The sequence below is a fragment of the Arachis ipaensis genome, chromosome B04 (assembly GCF_000816755.2).
Source record: "Arachis ipaensis cultivar K30076 chromosome B04, Araip1.1, whole genome shotgun sequence".
NCBI lineage: Eukaryota > Viridiplantae > Streptophyta > Magnoliopsida > Fabales > Fabaceae > Arachis > Arachis ipaensis.
Window position 1 is genome coordinate 12711942 of NC_029788.2, and position 26342 is coordinate 12738283.

Below are 26342 nucleotides of genomic sequence, written 5' to 3' on the forward strand. Positions count from 1 at the left end.
GATTATTAATGTCCTTTTTAATAATCCTATGACCAAGAACAATTTAGATTAAATTATAAAAGATTATCTCTCAATATTATGATCACTATCACAATGATAAATCTCTAAATTTAATCAAGAACCTTATTATATTAACATTTTAATATAATAACAATAACAAATTATTTGACACATGATTGATTGGATTGTGGTCATACTCTTTATTCCCAACAATCTCCCACTTGCACAAGAGCCAATCATGATAGATTGGATCTTGGGCATACTATTATCTCAATAATCTCCCACTTGCACTAGAGCCAATCAATCATGTGTATAATTTTTAATGCACATTTGTGTTTATCAAAACTCTTTTGACCTTAAACACCTTAGCTTTTGAGCACATGTGCTTGACCTTTTGCAAGATACACCTAGTGCATAATAAATATCACGTTTTCTCATAACATGAAATCTCCCACTACAATAGTATATAATTTTATTTAAGGACAATCCTTATTGAACATGATTATAAAAAATCTAAGTAACCATTAGATCTATCTTTATAGAATTGTATCATTATACAAATAGGCTACTTTTTCAAAAAGTTAGTTTGACGATCAAACCTTTTATACTTTCAGGAGAAAGTATATCCTCTGTTGAGTGGTATACAATTCTAATAAAAGTAATTGTACTCCCACTCTTTCTTTAAGATGGAATCCTTTTTCTAAAAAGGAGTTTAACCTCTTATCACAAACACTTTGTCGTAAGAAGGGTGATGGAAATAATACTCATTATTTCTTTAGGGTAACCAATAAATCTCATTTATCAAACTTAATATCAATTCTATTGTTGTGCAATCTCTTAACACATAATAAGACATCTCCAAACTCTAATGTTTTTTAGTTTCGGTTTATGCCATTTCTATATCTCACATAGATAAAAATTGATTTAATAAGAAATTTGTTAATTTAACCACATTTCTAAAATATAGTTTAAATATTTAACAAACAGTGATCCTCAGCTAATTTCTTGTTTCTTAAACATGATGAAGTACATAGAGTACTAGTATTTGTACATTGAGAGAATCTCATTCTCTATTCAATAAAATATCAATTAGATGTTAGAGATTTTACTTTAAACTCTTATAATAAAAATACTCAATATCTTTATTATTGGTCAAACCAACCCTTAAGAGCAATTTTGATTCGCATCCTCAATACTCATATTGAATTTTTCCTAAAAGATCACAAACATTAATCGTATTAAGGCCAATTATAAATTGTTTGTGACATAATAAATCTCCAAAAATGCTTGCAATAACAATTCTCGCAAAAGCCATTTGTCTAATGACATTCCAACTTTTAAAATTGTTTAATTCAAAATATATTGCCTAATACTCCCACTAGTTTAAACAAAAATTTTTGATAGTTGTACTATCTTGTTTTGGACACCAACTTCTTCTTAAGATGTTTAGTAATAAATAGTGGGTAGATGTCTTTGAAATTGGAACTCATGGTTGTCAAAACAACCTATATTGCAATAAAACAATAATCCAAATACTTCACAAGTATTAACTATTCCGTCACCAATTTTATTGGAGGATATCATTTGAGTAGGATTATCATCTCAATAATAATCGTACGCTTTGGAAAAGTAATTATAAATTGTAGCCAATATATTACTTTCAAGTATGCCACACAAAAGGTGGACATATTTAAAAATTTAAAATCCGAAAGTAAATTAAGAAATCTATATTTCTGGAAAAATTATTTAGAATCATGAATGAGTACCTTGGTTGTCAAGTTGTTACTTATACCTATTCCAAATAAACATGATTAAATTATATCTCATACAATTATGATCCCAAATAATTATCTGGTTGTCAGACAATTATTTAACTGAATTATATTTTATACCCCTAGGTTATCTAGGTTCAAGTATAAAATTAATTCTCCTTATACATCATCATATGCATAAATAAATTCTATCTTTGAGTACAAGTCTTCTGGTTGTCAGATTGCTCCTTATAAACAAGAGATAATTTTATTTTTTGGCAATTTCCTAACTTTTAGGATGTATCTCCATGGTTAGAGAATTTTTATCAGTACTCATGGATTAAATTTTATACTCCCAAGTTGTCTAGGTAAAAATATAAAATTAAATCCCTAATACATCAAATGTATATACTGATTATTATCTTGAAAATAAAATTCCTGATTGTTAGGCCACTCTTTATAATCAAGAATATTAGAAAAAATAATTTCTAAAATTATAGTGTTCAACACATATAATCAAATCAAAATTTGATTTTTCATGTACTAATGTTTAGCCTTAAAAATTATCAAATCAAATTTGATCTTTATATATACACTTATATATAAAAAACAAACAAAAGATATTTTGCATCTTATTCCTTTTATTGTGATCAAAATCACAATAAAATTTAATAAATAAATAAAATCAAACAAAATATTTGATTATAAATATAACTTTTATATTAAAGAAATGATAATTTAATCACAATTAAATAATTAAAATAAATTAACTATTAATTTATTAAAAAACCATCTCAATGAAAATAACTATATCATATGCTTAAAAAAATATTTGAATTAATCTTATTAATTCACAAACTTTTAGAAATATAGGAATAAAAATTTAAACACAAAAAAGCCAAAGTTCTAATACCACTGTAGGATTACTATGTGTTCATAACACACGCAACGGAAGAAAATAAAGTAATCCTATAGATCTATTTTTGTACTTAAACTTTATTCCAATAATAATATATAGATTAGATCTAAATACCTGTGTACGCTAGTAAAAATCACTTTCTCCTTCGATGGTACGAAGGCGCTATGCGTATCCACATCGAGACCAATCTTTGCTGTCAACTCCTTAACCAATGGATATCTGATCTAAATTGAGAAACCTCTTGCAACTCTTTGCACACCATAAAATTCTTCTCCAAGAATTAGGCTCACATACATTTATGTGCATAGAGGTAAAGGAATAAAACCCTTGTGTTTTATTATCGTCTCTTTCCTATACTCTTGACGTACATATATATAGTATAAGATTTGTTATTGATTTTAAATTTGAATCTCAATTCAAATTTAAATCATATCTTGAAATTCTAAATCTGAATCCTTCAAATTTATGAATCATATCATAACTCAATTTGAAAACAGAATCAGTTAGGATCTCATTCAAATTTAGAAATAGAATAACTAATTATTCTCAAATCTCATTTAATATTCTCAATTATCATACTATTATTATATTCTTGGTGCTAGCAAATAATATAATAATATTCCATTTGAATTAATATAATTATTTATTTGATCAAATCAAAATAATAATTAAATAATTCTATAACAAAGATTAGAACACTCATTAGTGTGTGACCCCATAGGTTCAATACTAAGCGGGTAGTAAATTAGTCATACTAAATTTACTAATCAAGGTTGGCGACTAGCAACACTCCTCAACGACCCGATAGTATGAAGTAATATATTTTTACTAAGAACCTTAGAAAAACAAAGTATAATTCCTTCCATCTTTCCAGCTCTTGGTTAACCCTCAGAGTATGGTTTAATTGTCGAACTCTAACTTGTTACCATTATTATAATGAACTGTGAATGACTTAAGAAACTCATTTCTTCATTCATTCAATCCCCTTGGCCAAGATTTTATTCATCTCATTCATTATAATCATAGAGCTCAAACTCTTTACCGAGAGTTGACGGATTTCTTATTGACTAATCATTAATTCTACAAGTATTTAAATCATACCCAATATCCATTCAACTAGCACCCTAGGGTATTAGCTGTCCGGAATCAAAGTATAATAAATACATTGTTAATTACTATGATAGTCACAGGTCAAAGGAAACTCTATTACTATATTCATCTTGAGAATATCCTATTGACAAATATGCGGTAATTATAACCATTAGGAATTCTCAGAGTGAGTCAGTTCAATGGCATATCTCTATATGCACTATCTACATATATAATTTAACAAATCAGATCTATTAATCTTCATCCAATGAAGACTATTATATATATTGATCTTTCCGGATTATTAATGTCCTTTTTAATAATTCTATGACCAAGAACAATTTTGGATAATTTTTTCTCAAAATGTGTTATTCATATATTCATAAGTAAAACTTGCACACTATAAGAAAACCAGGATTTTGCTACGCTTTTAAAGCGTGGCGAAAAGTGGAAAAAAGTTTAGCGATAGCTTTTCGCCACGCTTTTTGAGCAACCGACACTCTTTTGAAAGGGTCACAACTGCTAGCGTGCCGGTTGCTCTATCGCCACGCTTTTAGTGACCTATGGCCACGCTTTTATCTATTGCCACGCTTTTAAACGTGGCCGTATGCAAGAGGATATGGCTACGCTTTTAAATCGTGCCAGTAGCTAGATATGGCTACGCTTTTAAAGCGTGATAATAGGGAGAGATATGGTTACGCTTTTAAAGGGTGCCAATAACTAGAGATACGGCTACGCTTTTAAAGTGTAGCAAAGTCGTGAGATATGGCTACGCTTTTAAAGTGTGCCAGTAGCTAGAGATATGGCTACGCTTTTAAAGCGTGTCAATAGCTAGAGATATAGCTACGTTTTAAAGCGCGGCGAAAAGTGGCTGCTGTACAGAAATAGCTACCCTTTTAAAGCGTGGCTATAAGTTTGTTCAAGTTCAATTGTTTTTTTCAATCTTCATAATAAAATCTAACAAAATTCATAAATAATGTAAAATTTAGATAATATAAAACCTCCATAACAATTTTAATTACTATTAACAATATAAAACCTTCATAAACTTGTACACCAAATATAGTGGTTGATCACATGACAAGCTCTAATAAAAAATCAAAGTGATAACAACTACCCATGAATTTGTATTACATGCATTACAATTCCAACAACTATTACATTATCTACATCCTCTAAAAACTATAAAATACCCTTCCCTCTTGTGATGTCTTGCTGGTCACCTGAGATATCATAGGCCAACCCTTTCCATCTGTCCTTATCTATCTGCTTGTCCTCATCGATCGCTACAATGTTGAAGCTTCCGGAGGAAACCTTGCTACTGCTGTGGATTCTTGATGTAACCTTCTTCAAGCTGCTTCCGAAGAAAGCTGATGAATTGGGAACTGATGAAGCCACAGCTCTAGAACCATTCAAACTCACCTGCAATGTAAAATTACATTATTCTCTTATTATTTAAGAGTTACTACTCTATTCAAAACTCTAATCCAGTTTTTTTAACTATACAAGAAATCATGAACCACATCTAAATATATTGATAACTCACAAATTAATGATATGTATGTATCCATAGTCCGCATGATCATTATTATCTAATTTGGTATCTATAACTGATTACTAATTCACACTGCATCCAATCCAATTACTATCCGAATCTTATACATAGTTTGAAACTAGAAGTGATAAATTGAGTGAATAGAATTAATTAAAAGAAACAAAGTAAGGTAAAAGTATCATACTGGAGTTCCTTTGACAGTTCCTATGGTTGAAACTGAAGCAGCCATGGCTGTGTTATTGTCCTTGTAGCAGCAGAGAGTAATTGCACTTTCTACAGAGGAAATAATGAACACTATAATGAATACTCATGAGTTGGGAAAGCAGTCCCCACCACGCCCAAACCCTTTTTCCCTATTTTTTAGAAACTAGAATCTGTGACGATTGGTCAACCTTAAGTTCAAACTATAGTAATCTAATTAAATACTGCACGGGTAAGACAAATCCATTTTTTCCCCAATATTCAACCAAATGGCTAAGTGGACAGAAAAGAAAGTAAAATAATAAGGTGGAAACAGAGTTCATGAACTCACAGATCTGTCAAATTCCAACATGAAGCATCTTTTTACATCTTCTTTGGTAGGGCAACCACAGCGATCACGTCTGAAAGTGAGGTATGAGAATTTAGAATGTGTAATGCAAAACAGCTGCCTCCTCCAACTTGATCTCACTAGCATAATTCAGGAGAACATCATGGAACTCATAAGTGAAAAAACATCAAGGGGAGACATAAATATAAAGAATCAACATAACATACTTTGGGGATTTCATGTAATTATCCCATCTGTGTGCACCATTTGGACGAAGATGATCTTGTATACAGGCAGCTGATTTACCATTTTCGTAAGTCAGAAAGTAGTTTGGAATCCCACGTACAGAATCTTTGTAATTGCCAAAGTATATATCTTTTGGAAGATGGTCATAATTCTTCTTAAACATTGATAGCTGAATCAACAGATCAGGAGAAAACGAAGGAGATAGAAGTATCAATGCCAAAACATGCAACTGCATTTATAAGGAAACCAATACATGATATTTATCGATTTCCTCTTTATAAAGTACTGCTCAATTAAAATCTAAGGATTACAAATTCAGTAATTTAAAATTTATTCCATTGCACAATAATTGGTTGAACCGTTGAAATCAATCTATGCCTTTTAATTTTGGTCAATAATTGTTGTCCAGTAATGGCTACAAGGTTCATTATTGCATTAAGACAGAAAATGTAAAGAGCAGAAGTATAGAGGAGAGAGTTGAAGTGAGCATGAAGAAAGAACAGAGGAGGTGGAACTATGGAAGGCATTAGGGTGATACCATTCCAGTCTCTCTGAGTGTATTAATTGAAGAATGAAACACAGAAAAAGTAGAGAACAAGGTAGCATTAGAGAAGCTACCACTCTCCTAAGGTCCTACCCAGCCTAAATTCCTCCTTCCCTCTTTTAATTCCCTTCACCTCTCTCATATACATTCTCAACTCTCTCTCCTATAATAGAATCGTCCATCACTCACGCCCTCCGAACTAACTTTTCTTCTGCCGTTTATAAAAGGCAAGGGAGCTATTTTACGACTATCTTCTCTCAGCTTTCACCTAAAATAGCAAAGAGAAATAGAATTTGAAAACACAATTATCCATATCCAATCAGCACAAAGGAGTAATAAAGTAAAACAAAATTTTAAGTCAAACCTGAAAAGCAAGAAAATACATGAGACTGGAAGTCTGTTACTAGAAATTACTGTGTACGTTTGTAAAGATGCAATAAGGAAAACCTCTTGAATATGGAGGTTACTGATGCGTGAGCATTTTATCTATCTTTTCCTTGTGAATTTGCACTTGAATTTCTAAGTTTAATCAAAATTTAAATATCTTTTAGCCACTATGGATTCTACTTTGAGTTGTGCACAATTCTATTTATTTCAGGTAGTATTTGGATGGATTTGACGGAGTTTTGTAGTAGAAAAGGGAGAAAGCGAATGATGTTATCAATCCTGACCTCCTTGCACTTAAACATGAATAACTTGAGCTACAGAGGTCCAATTGATGTGATTCCAGTGGCATTGGAAAGCTAACTTCCAGGGCTTTCCAACGATATATAATAATGCATACTTCTTCTCCAGCAACCTCTGCCTCCTCCACGTTGAACTTGGCCCTTGCCAAGTTCAGCGTGGAACTTGAAAGCTCCCACGAACGCGTACTAACCATTCCACGCTGAACTTGAGAATTTCCAAGTTCAGCGTGGATCCAAAGCTCCAAAGGAAGAACTGCACCTCATCCATGCTGAACTTGAGGATTTCCAAGTTCAGCGTGGACATGAACGAATCCAATGATCCCTCGTACAAGGCTGCGCAGAAAGTTTAATGAATTTTGATTTAATTTTATTTTATTTATAATTAGGAAAAGATATTATTTTAGTTTTAGAAAATATATTTTACATTAATTAGGATTAGATATAAAAGGGAAAAGAATCAGTCTTTCGGACTCCTCTCTTCTCTTCTACCTCATTCCAGATTTACAGTTTTTCAGAATCCTTATTTTCTCTTTGAACCATGAGCAACTAAACCTCCATTGTTAAGGTTAGGAGATCTATCTATTGTATGAATTGATACTATTACTTTTCTATTTTAATTCATGTACTGATTTATTATTCAAGAATTGTTTTCGTTCTTTATTTTATGAATTTGGGTGGAACGGAAGTATGACCCTCTTTCTAATTGAGTTCTTGTATAACTTGGAAAAGCTCTTTACTTGAACAACAACTTGAAAACATATTCTCCTAAATTTCTAATTATCTGGACTTAATGGGATACGTGACATATAATCCTCTTATATTTGGGTAATTAGGATTTCTGTGGCATATAAACTAGAATTGAACTTCACCCTCTAATTGGAATTAAGTGACCAAGAAATTGGCAGTTGATGAATTTTAGAGGAGATTAAAAAGGTCTAAGGAATTAGGGTTTAGTCACATATAGTTTGCCATGAATTAAATCTTTCATGATTAAAATAGTTAGTAAGAAAAGTCAATTCGGAAAATAGATATCTCTGAAACCTTAACTGTTTCTCCATATATTATTCATTACTTGTTTACTGGTTGCTTTTCTGATATTCTAAATTTACTGATTAATGCAATTGAACTCTCAAACATCATTTTCTGTTAGTCTAACTAAGTAAATCACATAACCATTGTTGCTTAGTCCATCAATCCTCGTGGGATCGACTCTCACTCACCTGAGGTATTACTTGGTACGACCCAGTGCACTTGCTGGTTAGTTTGTGGTTAGAAATTCCGCACCAAGTTTTTGGTGCCGTTGCCAAGGATTGACTGTGATTAACAACTATTAGTTGTTTGATTGCTTAGATTAGGTGTTTTAATTTTAATTTTATTAAAATTTTGTTTATTTATTTTCGAAAAAAAATTTAAATAAATAGTACTAATATTTTTCTTAATTTCTGAAATTAAGTTTGGTATTTCCTAGTTAGTTTTATTTTAATTTTTTTATTTTAATTTTTAGAATTCTGTTCTTTTCTTCTCTACTTTCCTGTTTACCACATTGTGCGTTTAATTCTTTTTGGTGTTTTGTGCTAAGAGAAAATAATGGAGAGAGATCACATGGGTTACTACTCACACCCAGGGAGTGATTCTTATTATTGTGAATGTGAGAACTACCCAAATTTTGGTTGGCAAAGTCAAAACCAAAGAAACTTCAATGCTCCATATCCCAACTATCAAGAACCACCATCTCCATATTCATACCAAGAACCACCACCTCTCTATCCATATCAAGAACCATCATCTTTCTACCCATATCAAGAGCCACTATCTCCCTATCCATACCAAGAACCATCATCTCCTTCTTATTCATATCAAGAGCCACCATCTCCTTATTCATATCAAATACCATCAGATCTTGAGCTTCTCATGAAAGAATTCTTACATGATATAAAGACGAGTGTCAAAAATGTAGAGAAACATGTGCAGTCGATTATCAAGTCACAGGAAGAAGAGCAAGCAAACTCCTTCCCAAGAGATATAATACAAGATCCTATAGAAGTAAGTGAGGAAATCAATCAAAGGAGTTTACACTCCAATGAATTAGAGTACTTTCCACCCTCACACATGAAAGAAGAGGAAGATGCAAAAACAAAGGAGGAAGATGTGCCAACAAAGAAGGAAGATGCAGAAACAAAAGAGGTTGTAAGGGATGAAGACAGTTATGGGAATCTACACTCCAATAAAGTAGAAACTGGCATAGATAGTGAATTTATTGAACCACAAATTCAAGAAGTTTTTGATGAAGGGTACACTCTAACTATCACACAACACCCAGATTTTGAAATCAAAGAAGTGAAGGCAACCAAGAAAAGCAATGAAAAGTGGATTGTGACCAAGAAACAGAAGAAAATACCATGAAAAAGAAAAGGTCAGCAAAAAACAATCCAATCTCTACCCCCAACAAGAAAGGTGAATCAAGCTAATCACAATAAAAGAAAGATTGTTAGGAGGAATTTATATCAGGGGGAACTAATCTTCACCTCTCCCCCCTTGGAGACATTTCTTTTAACCAACTGGAAGAAGAGGAAGAAACTTCAATAATCAAGTGCCAAGCTAGTGACGTTAAAGAAACGCTTGTGGGGAGGCAGCCCGATGATTTCGTATCCTTAATCTATTTTTCGTAGTAGTAATTTTATTCTTTATTTGATTTTTTTTATTGAATTTTTACTGTTTTTCCTTTGTTTTACGTGTGTTTGATCATGCAGAATTTTTAAAACAGGAATCGGACACTTAAAAAAAAAAATTTTCGCCCACTCTAAAGAAGGGTGATTCTGCCAGCTCCACGCTGAATTTGGAATTTTCCAAGTTCAACGTGGAGTGTGCGTACAATTTTGATGAGAGGCTCTGCCAAGTCCACGCTGAACTTGGAAAATTTCAAGTTCAGCGTGACAAACGACGTAAACAGCGTGCACTATGGCCAGATCTCACGCTGAACTTGGTCCATCCCAAGTTCAGCGTGGATACATGCGTACGATGAGGGAGTTGCTTCAGAAAAATCCACGCTGAACTTGGCTCCTTTCAGGTTCAGCGTGGAGAATGAATAGCACAAACGAAACATGAACATCCCTGCCATCAAGTTCGGCGCCAAATCCTTATTGTTCGCAACTTCCACACACAATCAACAATTGTTGCTTTACCAAATCCCCAATGCAATCACCAAATCTCATTCAGAGATCTTTTTACTTTTGACCAATCCTAATCTCTCTTGTTTTTTTTTATCATTTGATTTTTTACACTAATATTTATTTTTACTCTTCCGTCTGTCTTTTTATGTCCCTTTCTATTTTCAGTTCTTCTTTGCTTGAGGACAAGCAAACTTTTAAGTTTGGTGTTGTCGCTTCGCTTGTGGATTTTCTGTTTATTTTAATGACATCAAAGGGAGGCAAATAATCTCCACGGAGGAGCACAGCTAGAAGAATGAGATGGCCACTAGGATAACTGAGGTGGTTAAGTTCCTTTCATTCTATATTTCCTCCCATTCTTATTATGTTATATTCCGATTTTCTGCTGTTTTGTTTTTGTTATTGCATGATCAATTGTTATTTCAATTTCTAAGTTCTAGTTTAATTTACTATTTATTTTGCTATTTGATTTTTATTCTGAAAGGGTGTCTCATGTATTACTCACTGAGCTTGAAATCAAGAAAAGAAAAGAAGTGATGTATTGCATGAGAAATTGAGTTTATATTAAAGAATAGTCTTATTTACTTAAATGTGGTGATATTATTTGTGATTATGAATGAATGACATGAATAGTGCATATTTGAATTTGAATCAAAGGATGTTTATGTATAAGGAATAAGAATTTAGAGAACTATTATGACTTCTCTGAAATTAGTGAAAGCTTAATCCTTAAAGCAAAAGAAACAGCAAAAGAAAAATAAAAGCAAGGTCCAAGGCTCTGAGCATCAATGACTAAGGAGGTCAGACATGATTAAAAGCTCAAAGAGTTTTTTCCTTAGTCATATGCTTGTGGTGTTCTTGTGTCAAGTAATCCTTGAGACAGAATATTTAGAGTTGAGACCAAATGCATTTGGCAGAGTATGCCCAAGGCTTTGAGCACCACTGTCTGGGAGTAACTGAAAGAAAAATCAAAACTTAAAGAGAGTTCCCCAGTTAAGTACTTGTGGTGTTTTTGTGTCAAGTGAAGCTTGAGACAAAACATTTAAAGTCACGGCTAGGCTCAAGGTGCAAAGCACCAAAGAAAAGAGAATTAAAATAAATTTGCTGTGTTCAAGGATTAAACTGAAGTAGAAAGATCAGAGAATTCATAATATAATCTGGATTCTAATTTCGAATGACAGTGATAGTCCTCTGATTCAAAGGAGAGTGAGATGCCAAAACTGTTCAGAATTGCAGGAGATAAACCCCACTTTAAGAATAGACTTGAGCATAATTGAACTCTCACTTCTCATGCAAATTCACATCTTAATCATGCACTTATTTTGGTTGCTTGAGGACAAGCAACAATTCAAGTTTGGTGTTGTGATGCGTGAGCATCTTATCTATCTTTTCCTTGTGAATTTGCACTTAAATTTCTAAGTTTAATCAAAATTTAAATATCTTTTAGCCACTATGGATTCTACTTTGAGTTGTGCACAGATTTCTTTATTTCAGGTAGCTTTTGGATGGATTTGACGGAGTTTTGTAGTAGAAAAGGGAGAAAGCGAATGATGCTGTCAATCCTGACCTCCTTGTACTCAAACATGAATAACTTGAGCTACAGAAATCCAATTGACACGATTCTAGTGGCATTGGAAAGCTAACTTCCAGGGCTTTCCAACGATATATAATAATGCATACTTCTTCTCCAGCAACCTCTGCCTCCTCCACGTTGAACTTGGCCCCTGCCAAGTTCAGCGTGGAACTTGAAAGCTCCCACGAACGCGTACTAACCATTCCACGCTGAACTTGAGAATTTCCAAGTTCAGCGTGGATCCAAAGCTCCAAAGGAAGAACTGCACCTCATCCACGCTGAACTTGAGGACTTCCAAGTTCAGCGTGGACCTGAACGAATCCAATGATCCCTCGTACAAGGCTTCGCAGAAAGTTTAATGAATTTTGATTTAATTTTATTTTATTTATAATTAGGAAAAGATATTATTTTAGTTTTAGAAAATATATTTTACATTAATTAGGATTAGATATAAAAGGGAAAAGAATCAGTCCTTCGGACTCCTCTCTTCTCTTCTACCTCATTCCAGATTTACAGTTTTTCAGAATCCTTATTTTCTCTTTGAACCATGAGCAACTAAACCTCCATTGTTAAGGTTAGGAGCTCTATCTATTGTATGGATTGATACTATTACTTTTCTATTTTAATTCATGTACTGATTTATTATTCAAGAATTGTTTTCGTTCTTTATTTTACGAATTTGGGTGGAACGGAAGTATGACCCTCTTTCTAATTGAGTTCTTGTATAACTTGGAAAAGCTCTTTACTTGAACAACAGCTTGAAAACATATTCTCCTAAATTTCTAATTATCTGGACTTAACGGGATATGTGACATATAATCCTCTTATATTTGGGTAATTAGGATTTCTGTGGCATATAAACTAGAATTGAACTTCACCCTCTAATTGGAATTAAGTGACCAAGAAATTGGCAGTTGATGAATTTTAGAGGAGACTAAAAAGGTCTAAGGAATTAGAGTTTAGTCACATATAGTTTTCCATGAATTAAATCTTACATGATTAAAATATTTAGTAAGAAAAGTCAATTCGAAAAATAGATATCTCTGAAACCTTAACTGTTTCTCTATATATTATTCATTACTTGTTTACTGCTTGCTTTTCTGATATTCTGAATTTACTGATTAATGCAATTGAACTCTCAAACATCATTTTCTGTTAGTCTAACTAAGTAAATCACATAACCATTGTTTCTTAGTCCATCAATCCTCGTGGGATCGACTCTCACTCACCTGAGGTATTACTTGGTACGACCCGGTGCACTTGCCGGTTAGTTTGTGGTTAGAAATTCCGCACTAATTACCTCAAGGAAATTACATTCAAAACCATTTCAAATCATAAACAGAAAAGTGATAAATTCCAGGCACACTTGACACTAACACTAGTTGCATGAAAAAATGCCAAAATGTTATATAATTCAATATATTGTACAGCTGAATCCTAATACCTGCGAATCCTTTGGTGTAATGACAAGATAATGACAATTTACAATCACAATGACAATCACTAAATTCTACAAAAATGAAAATCACAAGAGCAGTTCTTCTCATAATCACAAGAGAGGAAAGTTTGAGTGTACAACCTGCAACAAGATCTTCCATTCATACCAAGCTCTTGGGGGTCATAGAGCAAGTCACAAGAAGATCAAAGGTTGCTCTTTTGCTTCAAGGAATAATAATGATAAGAGCAGTGAAAACAGCATTAAGTTTGAAAATAACAAACAGCAGTTACAATGCCGATATATAATAGGGGAGATGTCTATACAACATTTTGGCTGAATAATATAGGCAAGATGCTGAAATTCTATGAGAGCAAAATAATGAATTAATGACCAATTTGATTGAGAATGAGGGAAGAGTAACCAATATTATTTTGTTGACTTTTAATTCCACTTTCTGCTTGGATCCTTGGCTCTCCACCACAACTCCTTGCACCCAAAGAGATGCACCAGTCGTAATCAAACCAAATTTAACCTAATAATAAGCTCCAGATCTTGAAAACAGACAGATAAAAAGCTACAAATTGCACTGATGAACTTAAAATACACCGGCTTTCATGATAGGCAAGAGTGATCACCGAATAGAGTTTCAGGAAAGAAGCATACTTGATCATAACCTTCTGCTCTCGAATCCATCACACATTGCATATTAGAAAGGCAGGAACCATCTTTAATCTGGATACAACAAACAATATTCTCAGTCAAATTAAAGGCATAGGGTTATTAACTTATTGGCCATAGACTGGGACAATAACCCTATAAAATAAAGGCGGAAAAATTCTACAATAGTTCCAATCAACCAAAATAGCAAAGACAAAAAGAGAAGCCGGTTTCACACATCTTACCAAACTTTATAGAAAACAACTAAAAGGCTTCACATTAAAGATAAAAGACCAGGATGAACTGCAACATGTCCACTCACACACCAACCCATTATAAAACCTTAAACACCAAGCAAAATCCAAGCCAAACACCACAAACAACATAAATCAAGCTCACCCAAAAAAATAGAATATTTTTTTCAAAATAATAATAATAATAATTTAAAGGGCCAGTTAATTACTTCAACTCAGTGTCATGGAATAATTGACAAACCCCAATTCCAAAATTAAAGCAAACAGCAGAAAATGCCACTCAGAAAACATAACAGCTCAGAGAATCACAAAGAAAGTTACAAACTTTGGTGAATTAACACACCTGAGATACTGAAAACAAAATAAAATAAAGAAGCAATGCTATGAATGCATCAGGAATTTCACTTGAAAAAGGGGAAATAAAAGAATAGGAAACATTACTGACATTTATGTAGAGATTGAGGATCAAAACTGAAAAGGGTCACAAGACATGGTTTGAGTGACTGTATGATGAAGAGCAAGCTTAGTGTTACAACGGTTTCATGGAGCAAAATTAAAGAGTGGTGACAGAAACAGTAGAGAGAAGAGTGTGTGTGAAAGTGAAGTGAGTGAGTGGAAACACAGAAACAGGGAAACAAAGATATTAACTACATAAGAAAGAAATATTAAACCAAATATAAGATTGATAATGACAATCAACAAAGAATTAAATAGCAAGTATTTCCTTCTTTCATCGCTGTCTTAGTTCCTTAAAACTCTCTGGTTTGCTCATCAATTTTACAGTTATAAACTAAAAGTCATTAAGAGAGATGAAAATCTGTTTGGTCAAGAAGGTAAAAACAATACATATTTAAGCTATCAAAGTAAAAGGATCAAATTCTTTGTAACATTACATGCATATTTAAACCAAATGCCTATTTCTGCTATTGACTGCTAGGAAAGAGTTAAACAATAGTATTAATTTGGTTTCAACTTTCAATAGGCATGCAGGTTTTCAATTTTCTTCTGAGTTTTACAAAAATGATTTGTAGCATGCTCTATGGATTATAATTAGCCAAACTTCAAAGATTTAGAGTTGTATTACTAATTATGATATAAATGAAACACTCGTATATGAAGACAATAGCTCAATGCCACCAACACAGAAAAGTACAATCAGCACCCAAATGGAAGACAACACTAAATGCAGAAGACAACTCTCATTAAGGCTATCTTTCAGATTTTTATTAATGGCTATGAAAACGGGATAAGTAATGAAAAACTCATAGTAACAGTATAGCACCTCCTAATCATAATTTCATGTAAGAGATTCAAATTATTTTCTTACTAATAAATTGTAAGCATAAATACGCAAAAGACACTTACATAAGGACCTTGAAATTCCTACCACCACCTGCCCAGGGACCAACTCACAGTGAAGGAAGCATTGATGGCCGAAGCAGAGCTTGCGATAGAGCGCGACAGAGCAGCGACGGTGGCAGAGCGCGATGAACTTGAGTCTGAAACACCCGTAAGGAAAGCGATATACCGGAGAGATAGAGAGAGGTCGACGGCGAGACCAGCCGTGAGAGAGGTGAGACTCAGTGAGCTTGACGGTGAGAGTGGCAAGAAAAGAGCAAAGACTGACGACGGAGACATTGCGAGCGCCGGCAACTGACGAGGTTCTTCGCAGAGTGCTATTAGGGGCTCTTCGTCTCGGTTAGGGGTTCTTCGATTGGGGTTCTTCATCGTGGTTACGGGTTCTTCGTGAGGCAAATTGCAGCGACGGAAGGGAGCGGCGGCAATGAAGGACGATGAGTGTCGTCGTAGCGGTGAGGGCGAGGCGCAATGAAGGACGAGGAGTTAGGGCACAATGGAGAGTGGTCATTGCATTGGGGCTTTTGAAGGAGGAGTTAGGGCAGGGCACGAAGAAGAGAGGCTTTTTCTTATTTTCTCTAAGTCTTTAAACGAAGAAGGAACATTTTTAATTAATTTCAGCATCTTTTTTTTTTGGGAACCTTTTGGCCACGCTTTTGAAGCGTGCCAAAAGGCTTGTAGGAAATGGCTACGCTTGTGGAACGCCGCAATAATAAAACCCTATTGCTACGCTTTGAAAGCGTGCTGGTTTCTCTCTACGGCTACGCTTTTTAAACGTGGCAAATAAAAACGTGACCAAATCTCGCATCAATGGCCACTCTCATAAAAGTGTGGCCATTGACACTTTTCGCCACGCTTTTCAAGCGTAGCAAAAAAATGTGGCCAAATCTCTATTCTATCGCCACCCTCATAAAAGCGTGGCCATGGACCACTTTTGGCTACGCTTTTAAAGCGTAGCAAAAAAAAGCATGGCCGTAGGCCTTTTTTCTTGTAGTGACACATTGAATTTTAGAAAAAAAAATAGATTAACAAGTACATTAATGTAAATGCAACAACACATTATATAATTTTTTATGACTGAATGGTCAAAATAGCTTATCAAATTATACTTGTAAAAACCAACTTGGATTATTAGTCGAGTGTTTAGCTTATTCATCTGTCTAAATAAGTGTCAAAAGTTTGAATTTCGCCTTATACTTGTAATGATCTATTGACCAATAACAAACTTTTAAATGAAACTCCAATCTATAGTGAATTAGTCTTAATTAGTCAGTCGATTTAAAAAATATCGTAAAAAAAAAATTTACATGTAAATCAAATTGATCTCCCAAAATTTTATTGAGTCAAACTAGTACATCAAATTTGCTAACGTGACTTACACTAATTCCAACCCCAGATTTCGCCTGCATTTTGTTTGTAATACCTTGAAAAATGGAAGAAATTGGGGGGTGGTTGGCCGAAGAGGAATCTGTGAACTTCTTTTAGAATTTGTTTGCTTTTGCTTCTCACTGAATTAAAAATTTATTTGCTGTTGAGTCTGCCAAATTAAAAAATATTATGAGAGAAAAAAAATTCACATATAAATCAAATTAATCTCCCAAAATTTTATTGAATCAAATAAGTACATCAAATTTGCTAATGGAACTACATTAATTTCAACGCCAATTTTCGCCTGCAGTTTGTTTGCAATATACCTGGAAACATGGAAGACATTGGGGGTCGTTAAAAATAAATAGCTTTATTTTGCCTCTTGTTATTTTATAAAAAGAAGCTAGAGTAAATTAATTACTAATAGTCTTGTTAAGAGATACCTCCTATTAAGTACCACTTACGATCCAAATCGGATCATAATATCGTTAGTCTCTCTAAATTTGATTACTATTATATATACCAATTCATATTTCATAAAATCAAAAAAGTATACCATTTTTGTTTTTTATTTCTTTTCATACACTAGTTAGCAGTCTCATTGCTATCTTTGCCTCTATATCATTAGTAGTGTTGCTGCCGTGAATCCCACCATAGCCACTAGCAGCAACAACAACCAATAACAATAATGTCTTCCAAATTGAAGACAACATCATCCGATCTGCGAATTTGCAGCTTTGCAATAATTAGGGATGACAAAATGTAAAATGAGTTCGGTAGATGTAAGGGTAAGAAAAGATGGAGCAGAGGCAGGGGTTGGGGGTAATTATATGGGATATTACGGCACACAATAATATAAAAATTGCAAACATAATACTATCAAGCCTTATACTATCATAGCTAATATTTTTTTACTTTATTATAAATGGAACCTCATACGAAGGTGCTTATAATTGTTTTTAGATGAAAATGCAACCATAATATATATTGGTATGTGACATGTTGCTCAAAATAAAAGAATTTGATTTATACTTTACTAACCGTTACAAATTTTGATGTTGAATCTTCACATAAACAAATAACTATAGACAATTTTGCCTAAGTTTTCTCTCAATTAATAATATATGGGCCAATCTAGACCTTATTTTGGAGCAAAAAAAAAAAACTATTAAAAAATAACACAATCATATATTTGCAGAGATAGATATATAATTAAGTATATCAGATGGTCACACTGCGAAGAACAACAGTTTCAATGGTGAGACCAGGACCAAAGCCAAAAAGCACACCCCAATCAAGTCCTTCACCGGTGGTTTTAAGTCCTTCTTCAAGAGACTTCTTCCTCATCAAATCCATGATGAAGAACACACATGCACTTGACATATTACCATAATTGCTAAGCACATCTCTAGTAGCTTTCATTTTTTCTGGTTTCAAGTTCACCTTCTGTTCAACCTGGTCCAAAATTGCACGTCCACCAGGATGTGCAATCCAAAATATTGAGTTATAATCAGATATACCCAATGGATCAAAAGCTTTACTGAGTGCGTCATTAATATTTTGCGAAATAATATCAGGAACACTCTTGTTAAGATAGAATGTAAGTCCAACTTCACGAAGGAGACCACCGATAGCTCCATGGCTGCCAGGGACAAGTTTTTGATCGGTCGAAACAATCTCAAAGATAGGCTTCTCAACCTCTGGCACAGGATCAGAACCAATGATAATCGCAGCAGCTCCATCCGCAAACAATGCTTGTCCTACAAGACTATCCATGTCTGTCTCACTAGGACCACGGAATGTCACTGCCGTATTCTCAGAACAAACGATAAGAACACGAGCATCCTTGTTGTTTTCAGCCAAGTCCTTAGCCAAACGAAGAACAGTGCCGCCAGCGAAGCAGCCTTGGTGGTACATCATATACCTCTTGACGCATGGGTCGAGTCCTAAGAGTACGATGAGTTCATAATCAACGCCAGGCAACGCAACACCGCTGGTGGTGCAGAAGATCAAATGTGTGATTTTAGACATTGGCTGTCCCCATTCTTTGATGGCCTTGGTTGCAGCCTCTTTTCCAACTCTTGGTACCTCCCTGATCATCATATCTTCCCTTGCATCCAACGACGGTGCCTTGTATGCACACATGTTAGGATTCTCTTTCAGTATTTCTTCCGTTAAGTACATATGTCTGTTTTTTATCTGTGTTCTTTCACCTGAAATAATAAATTGTAATTTGCATCCATCATTACCTTTGATAAAGTCTAGAAAATGAAATATATAGCAATAATGTTATTCTTGAGTTATTTTCGTAGTGACTTAAATCTTTAAGTACCATTTGAATATATAGTTTATCCAAATTTGTAATTATAAAAATAATGTTATTATTAAGTAGTTATTACTATTAATATCAAACGGTGAATATGATATGTTGTATAATATGTTAATTTTGCATTTTAATTAATATAAAAGTAAAATAATAATTTTTTTAATAAATATTAAACAAAATAAAACTAAAAACACTTAATAAAAATACATACAAATACGCTGAAATTTCTTCTTGAGATCAGTCATGTGCTCGCTATTAGTTACTCTGAAATAGTAATCAGCATATGTACTCTGATCAACACAATTTGATGGATTTGCCGTGCCAATCGCCAATACAGTTGCAGGGCCTTCTGCCCTTTGAATGTTGCGGATCTCACTCACAGACACCATCTTTTCTTAGAAGTGTTTTTTGGATAGCAAAGCTTGGCTATGTTCTTTGGGATAGCAAAGCTTATTAGCTATGTGTTTGGTATTTTGGTGAAGAATTAGGCACGGAGAGGGGGGATATTTATATGCATCAGATTAGGGGCATAAGTGGAATTATAGTGGAGGAGTTATTGGAACATAATATATATAAAACGTGCTCAACAACTCAAAGTGTAGTAAACTCGTAATAATGTTCCTGGATTCAAACCGTCAGCAGATGTATTCTGACTTCTTCGTTGTTTTATTGTTTTATATGTGACGGCTACTTGAACAGATGCAGTAGGCAGTTGGGCATCACGTGCTTCGTTAGTACCATTTATCCATGTCATGCTGAAATCTTTTCGAAGCAAAATGTTTGTGTTTATTTATTAATTAACTAACTAGTACTTATTGTATATTCGTAAGTGATGTATGTTATCATTTTATATATAATTTTCATTATTCAAATATATATATATATAGTCTACAGTTTTACTGTTACAAGTTTATAAGTTGTGAATCGCAATAGTTATTTTATGAAAATATATTTTCCATTGATAAAATGATGAGAGAGTGACCAGTAATAAAAATTATATAGGTGATTTCTTCGATACCCAATTAGTTTGAGGGTATTATATACCCTTTTTACATATCCTAATTAACTGGTGACAAGTATATACAAGTTTATAAGTTGTGAATTGCAATAGTTTTTTTATGAAAATATATTTCCCATTGATAAAATGATGAGAGAGTGACCAGTAATAAAAATTATATATAGTATATATGTAGTAGTATATAAAATAATATAATTAATTATATTATTGTTTAACTTGTTCAAGCAAGACTAATTAATTAATACCAAACATATATATGGTGGTAAACTCCAGTGTCATCCACCATACTCTTCAGACACCCAGTCAAAGTATACATCGTTTTGAATGTTGAAATTCTTATTAAAATAATAACAGTACAATTAGATTTTCTTTAAAAATTGTTCTTTATTCAGTTTTTAAAAGAAAGAAAAAATAAAATCAAATAATTTTTTAATTTTTTAAATAATTATTACTGTAAAAGTGGGTATAAAAAATTAAAATAATATATTATTAAATTTAAAGACGGACTAAAAACTAAAATTTAAAAAATAAATAGTATTTTTGAAATAATAAGATCACTTAACTATAAATATACAATAATTAATTAAGTACCACTAGTTAATAAGTAACACACAAACATTTTTAATTCGAGAGATTAAATTTCAACATGACATGCATATAATGGTAACACGAGTCACGAGTGCCCAGCTACCTACTGCATGCACCTAGCATATGCCCAAAACTACGATATTCCTAACAAACGGAATCAAAGTTGATTGCCATAAAAAAACAAATACGAGAAATAAAAATACTACTATATTCTACCAAACACAAAATAAAAATAAACCAAAGTCAAAGTAGAACAACTAAGAAGTCAGAGAACATCGTTTTCGAGCACTGCTGACCGTTTGAGCACGCTTTCTATTTAATTCCACATATGCCCCTACTCTCAAGCATATAAATATCCCCCCACCCCTGTCTAAGTGTTCATCAAATCAAAATACATTTGTTATTCCAAAGAACATATATATCTGAGCTTATTGCTATCCCAAAAAGCTTAGCTAAGAAAACATGGTGGCTGTGAATGACATCCGCAAGGTTCAACAAAGGGCAGAAGGCCCAGCAACCGTGTTGGCGATTGGCACAGCAAATCCAGCAAATTGTATTGATCAGAGTACATATGCAGATTATTATTTTAGAGTAACCAATAGCGAACACATGACCGACTTAAAGAAAAAATTTCAACGTATTTGTAAGTATTGATATCAAATATTTTAATGTTATTTAATTTAATATTTATCAACCTAAAATTTATTATTTTACTTTCATATTAATTATTGATACACAACAATTAACATATTATACCGTGTACCATAATATGATATATATCCAACTCATAGTAATAACAATAACTACTTAACAAGTTACTATTTTCCTATGTTTCTAAACATAAACAAATTTATTTTGGTCATATATACTTTCTTTATCTTTCACATACTCATTTATTTACTCATATATAATTAGATTTAATACATTATATCTATAATTAAATTTAGATAAACTATTAAAATCAAACCTGAAAGTTTAAATTAAATCACTACATGAATAACTTGAAAGGTTTGATATGCGAACTGAACGGAATTTAAAATGTCAAAACCCAATTTTTTCTTATATATAAGTGGATGATGTTTTAAATTTGAAAAAAAGTACTGATGGATGTGAATTACATATCATTTTAGGTGAGAGGACAATGATCAAGAACAGACATATGTACTTAACAGAAGAGATATTAAAAGAGAATCCCAACATGTGCGCATACAAGGCACCATCGTTGGATGCAAGGGAAGATATGATGATCAGGGAGGTACCAAGGGTTGGAAAAGAGGCTGCAACCAAGGCCATCAAGGAATGGGGCCAGCCAATGTCTAAGATCACGCATTTGATCTTTTGTACCACCAGCGGCGTTGCGTTACCTGGCGTTGATTACGAACTCATCGTACTCTTAGGACTCGACCCATGCGTCAAGAGGTACATGATGTACCACCAAGGTTGCTTCGCTGGCGGCACTGTCCTTCGCTTGGCTAAGGACTTGGCTGAAAACAACAAGGATGCTCGTGTGCTTATCGTTTGTTCTGAGAATACTGCAGTCACTTTCCGTGGTCCTAGTGAGACAGACATGGATAGTCTTGTAGGGCAAGCATTGTTTGCAGATGGAGCTGCTGCGATTATCATTGGTTCTGATCCTGTGCCAGAGGTTGAGAAGCCTATCTTTGAGCTTGTTTCGACTGATCAAAAACTTGTCCCTGGCAGCCATGGAGCCATCGGTGGTCTCCTTCGTGAAGTTGGGCTTACATTCTATCTTAACAAGAGTGTCCCTGATATTATTTCGCAAAATATCAACGAAGCACTCAGTAAAGCTTTTGATCCCTTGGGTATATCTGATTATAACTCAATATTTTGGATTGCACACCCTGGTGGACGTGCAATTTTGGACCAGGTTGAACAGAAGGTGAATTTGAAACCAGAGAAGATGAAAGCCACCAGAGATGTGCTTAGTAATTACGGTAACATGTCAAGTGCATGTGTGTTCTTCATTATGGATTTGATGAGGAAGAAGTCTCTTGAAAATGGACTTAAAACCACTGGAGAAGGACTTGATTGGGGTGTGCTTTTTGGATTTGGTCCTGGTCTTACTATTGAAACCGTTGTTCTCCGCAGCGTGGCCATATGATGCGCATAGTTATATGTCTTTGCATATATACAACTATGTTATTTTTTAATAATTTTCTTTTACTCCAAAATATGGTTCTGATTGGCCCATATAGAATATTATTAGATGAGTAAAAACTTAGACAAAGATGTCTAAAGTTAATTCTTGATGTGAAGATTCAATTTCAAAATTTGTAATTGTTGGTAAAAAATATATCAAATTCTTTTCAATTGAGGAACATGACACATACCAATATTTGGGTTGCATTTTAGTCTAAATACAGCTATAAGCACCTTCACGAGGTTCCATTTAAGAAAGAGCCAAAAAGTATATATTAGGTATGATAGTACAAGGCTTGGAGTATTATGTTTCTAGTTTTTTATATATGTTGTCGTGTGTTTGAAGTGTCTCATGTAATTAATGATATAATACTTAATGTTACTTTCTTGTATAATTTTTAATATGTTATTATACGCGGTACAATCTTGAATATAATAAAATTAACCTTATAGAAAAAACATGTCATCTTGCGTTGTAGCAAATACAGAATAAAATTCAATTTCATATATAATATTGTGTATTGTTCTACTCATAACTTATGTTACACATTAAAGTAGCATATATAGTAGTTCAAATATGTTCAGTACACTACAAGAAAAATACTCATTCAGCCACACTTTTTTTAAGAATAGGCTACATTTTTTTTTGTGTTGCCTTTTTATAAGAAAAAAAGGAAACACAATTGTGGTATCATTTAAAAAGTGTAACCTTAGGTATTATAGAAATCACTTATAAAGTGTAGCCGTATGTTGATATCTATGGGTACACATTTAAAAAAAAAAAAGATTATTAGAATATATATATATATATAGAAAATTTAAAAAAATGAGGGACCTAAGGCTACACTTATATAGAGTAGCTATGGTATACAATGTGGCTACGCTTTATAGGTGATGCAGTAGCGTTGAAAAGTGTAGCCTATTCTGGTAAAAATGGAAGCTGAAAAGCGTAGCCTCTGGTCCTGGACAGCATCACTTGAAAAGCGCACCCTATTCCCAAACGCCAAAAGCGCAGAAAAGCGTAGCCTTTGAGAATAGACAACGGCCGAATAGGCATCCCCACTAAAGCATCTCCGTAGCCCGAAAAGCGTAGACTTAGCCTAAGACATCATTTTTTTTTTCACTTTTGGCTACACTTTTCAAGTGTATGTACCTGAATGGGTGTTTTTCTTATAGTGGTATTAGGTTATTTGGTTATATATACCTCTACAAATAGAATATGTTTATAACGATTATGCTACATGTACACTAAAATTAACTTTTAAAATTAATCATCAGTACAATATACATATTAGAATATAAATACATATTAAAAATAAATTAAATCATATATGTATTTATATATAAATACATTAATAACTAATTTTAGTGATTGATTTTAGTGTACAAATAACATTTTTAATTTTAAAAAAAAAACAACATTTCTTGAAACCGCCGGTATCTACTACTTTTGTAATGAAATTCAAATTTTTATTTTTTAATTCAATTAAACAACTTTAACTCTAAAAAAAGTACATTTTTAGTCTTTATATTGGGATAAATTAACAAAATCATATTTAAATTTTAATTTTATTGGCAAAAATAACCAAAAAATAACGCAAAACAAATAAGACTTCGAAAAAATAAAAAACGTGACAACAAAATATATGTGACGAAAACCAACGAACAAACATATCTTTTTTAATTTTAACAAGCAACAAAAACCGATTTTGTATTTAGCAAATAAAATACTTATATCCAAATTTTTGTCTAAATATTTAGATAAGTATTTAGAATTGCATGCAAATATCATAGCAAGCTTTGATCACAAGACTTCTTTTTCAGTTTTTCACAAAAAAAAAAAGTTTATTTGGAATAAAATCACTAAATTTTAATAATGGAAATGTTTGATCATATATTTGTCATTTATAATTTTTAAAGTTTTTTGTTGAGCAATATAAACTTTTGTATACAATTTTTGTGGTTTATCATTAAAATTAATCCTAAATGGGGTGTTTTAGTCTTTCTAAAATGAAATTAATTAAAGAATATTAGTTTTAAAAGGCATTTAAGTCTCTTAAATTAATCTTGAATGGGGTATTTTAGTTTAATAAATTAACCAAACTTGTATTTTAAATTTTTTTATAATCAAACACAAATTTCTAATGTCTAGCTAGTACAATTAAACAACCTTCATTCTAAAAGAAAATTTTCATCTTTTCAAAATTAACTTACATGGTATATGTTAGTCTTTTTAATACTAAATTTAGATTTCTATTTTATAATACAAATTAATCAATCTTAATTCTTAAAGGATATTTTATTCTTTATATAATTATTTAGAAAAATATTTTCTCCTTTTATAATCAACACAAAAATAGTATTATATAATTAATTTTAAAAAATATTTTCTCTTTTTATAATCAAAACAAAAATAGTATTTTAATCTTTTATAATAAAATTTTATTTTTAAATACAGAACTTCGATCCTAAAAATAGCATTTTAGGCCTTTTAAACTTAATAAAAAGAATATATTTGTTTTTTTTTTCAATTATGTTTTTCTCAAAAAAAAAAAAACATAAATAAACCAAGTGAAGAATAAATTTACGTAGATCCCCAAATTAAAAAGCGTTACGTACATATTCTAATTTATATATCTATATAAATCGACACAGCTACCTTCGATTTAACATTTTAACTAGTAAATTGAATTAGTGTTAGTCGAATTACTATATAAATTGACACAGCTACGATTTAACATTTTAACTAGTAAATTGAATTAGTGTTAGTCGAATAACTAAGATTACATACAAATCGTATAGAACTGATTCAATTTATACTGCATGGTGACTTCCATAGTAAATCGGGGAATGAGATTAATTCAAATGAGATTATTCGATTTACATGCACGTGAATAAAATAGTAAATCGAAAAAGATTGTTTAAATTTATGTTTTTTCTCTCTTAGTAAATCTAATTGGTTAAATTTAATTTATAAGCAATGAACTAAAAGACATAAATCGAATCCAATAGGTTCGGTTTATCATGTATTGACCCAAGCCACTAGGACATTACAAATTTTTATAGTACTTCTAAGTCCTAACATCTTTTAAGTCAATTTATAATATTTATAATATTT

General features: G+C 32.5%; 3 protein-coding genes across 5 annotated transcripts; 1 reads left to right on the top strand and 2 right to left on the bottom strand.

Annotated features, from left to right (window-relative positions):
• On the bottom strand, positions 4755–6338 carry LOC107638899 (ribulose bisphosphate carboxylase/oxygenase activase, chloroplastic-like). 3 transcript variants are annotated; one of them, XR_002360700.1, is made up of 4 exons: positions 6071–6338; positions 5847–5983; positions 5499–5587; positions 4755–5181 (listed from the first exon to the last, which is right to left on the bottom strand). XR_002360700.1 is itself a non-coding variant. In XM_021120788.1 (4 exons), coding segments are annotated over exons 1-4 (438 nt in total). In that variant the 5' UTR covers positions 6072–6336; the 3' UTR covers positions 4755–4941. The 3 variants fall into 3 exon arrangements, 2 of the variants coding, with proteins under 2 accessions (XP_020976447.1, XP_016197786.2); XM_021120788.1 differs by having other exon boundaries at positions 5499–5558; positions 6071–6336; XM_016342300.2 differs by lacking the exon at positions 5499–5587 and having other exon boundaries at positions 6071–6337.
• LOC107638897 (stilbene synthase 3-like) lies at positions 18145–19954 on the bottom strand. The gene is made up of 2 exons (XM_016342297.2): positions 19670–19954; positions 18145–19345 (listed from the first exon to the last, which is right to left on the bottom strand). Exons 1-2 carry the CDS (start codon positions 19845–19847, stop codon positions 18354–18356), a joined length of 1170 nt encoding a protein of 389 aa, XP_016197783.1. The 5' UTR covers positions 19848–19954; the 3' UTR covers positions 18145–18353.
• LOC107638894 (stilbene synthase 3-like) lies at positions 21430–23412 on the top strand. Its single transcript, XM_016342293.2, has 2 exons — positions 21430–21707; positions 22195–23412. Exons 1-2 carry the CDS (start codon positions 21527–21529, stop codon positions 23184–23186), a joined length of 1173 nt encoding a protein of 390 aa, XP_016197779.1. The 5' UTR covers positions 21430–21526; the 3' UTR covers positions 23187–23412.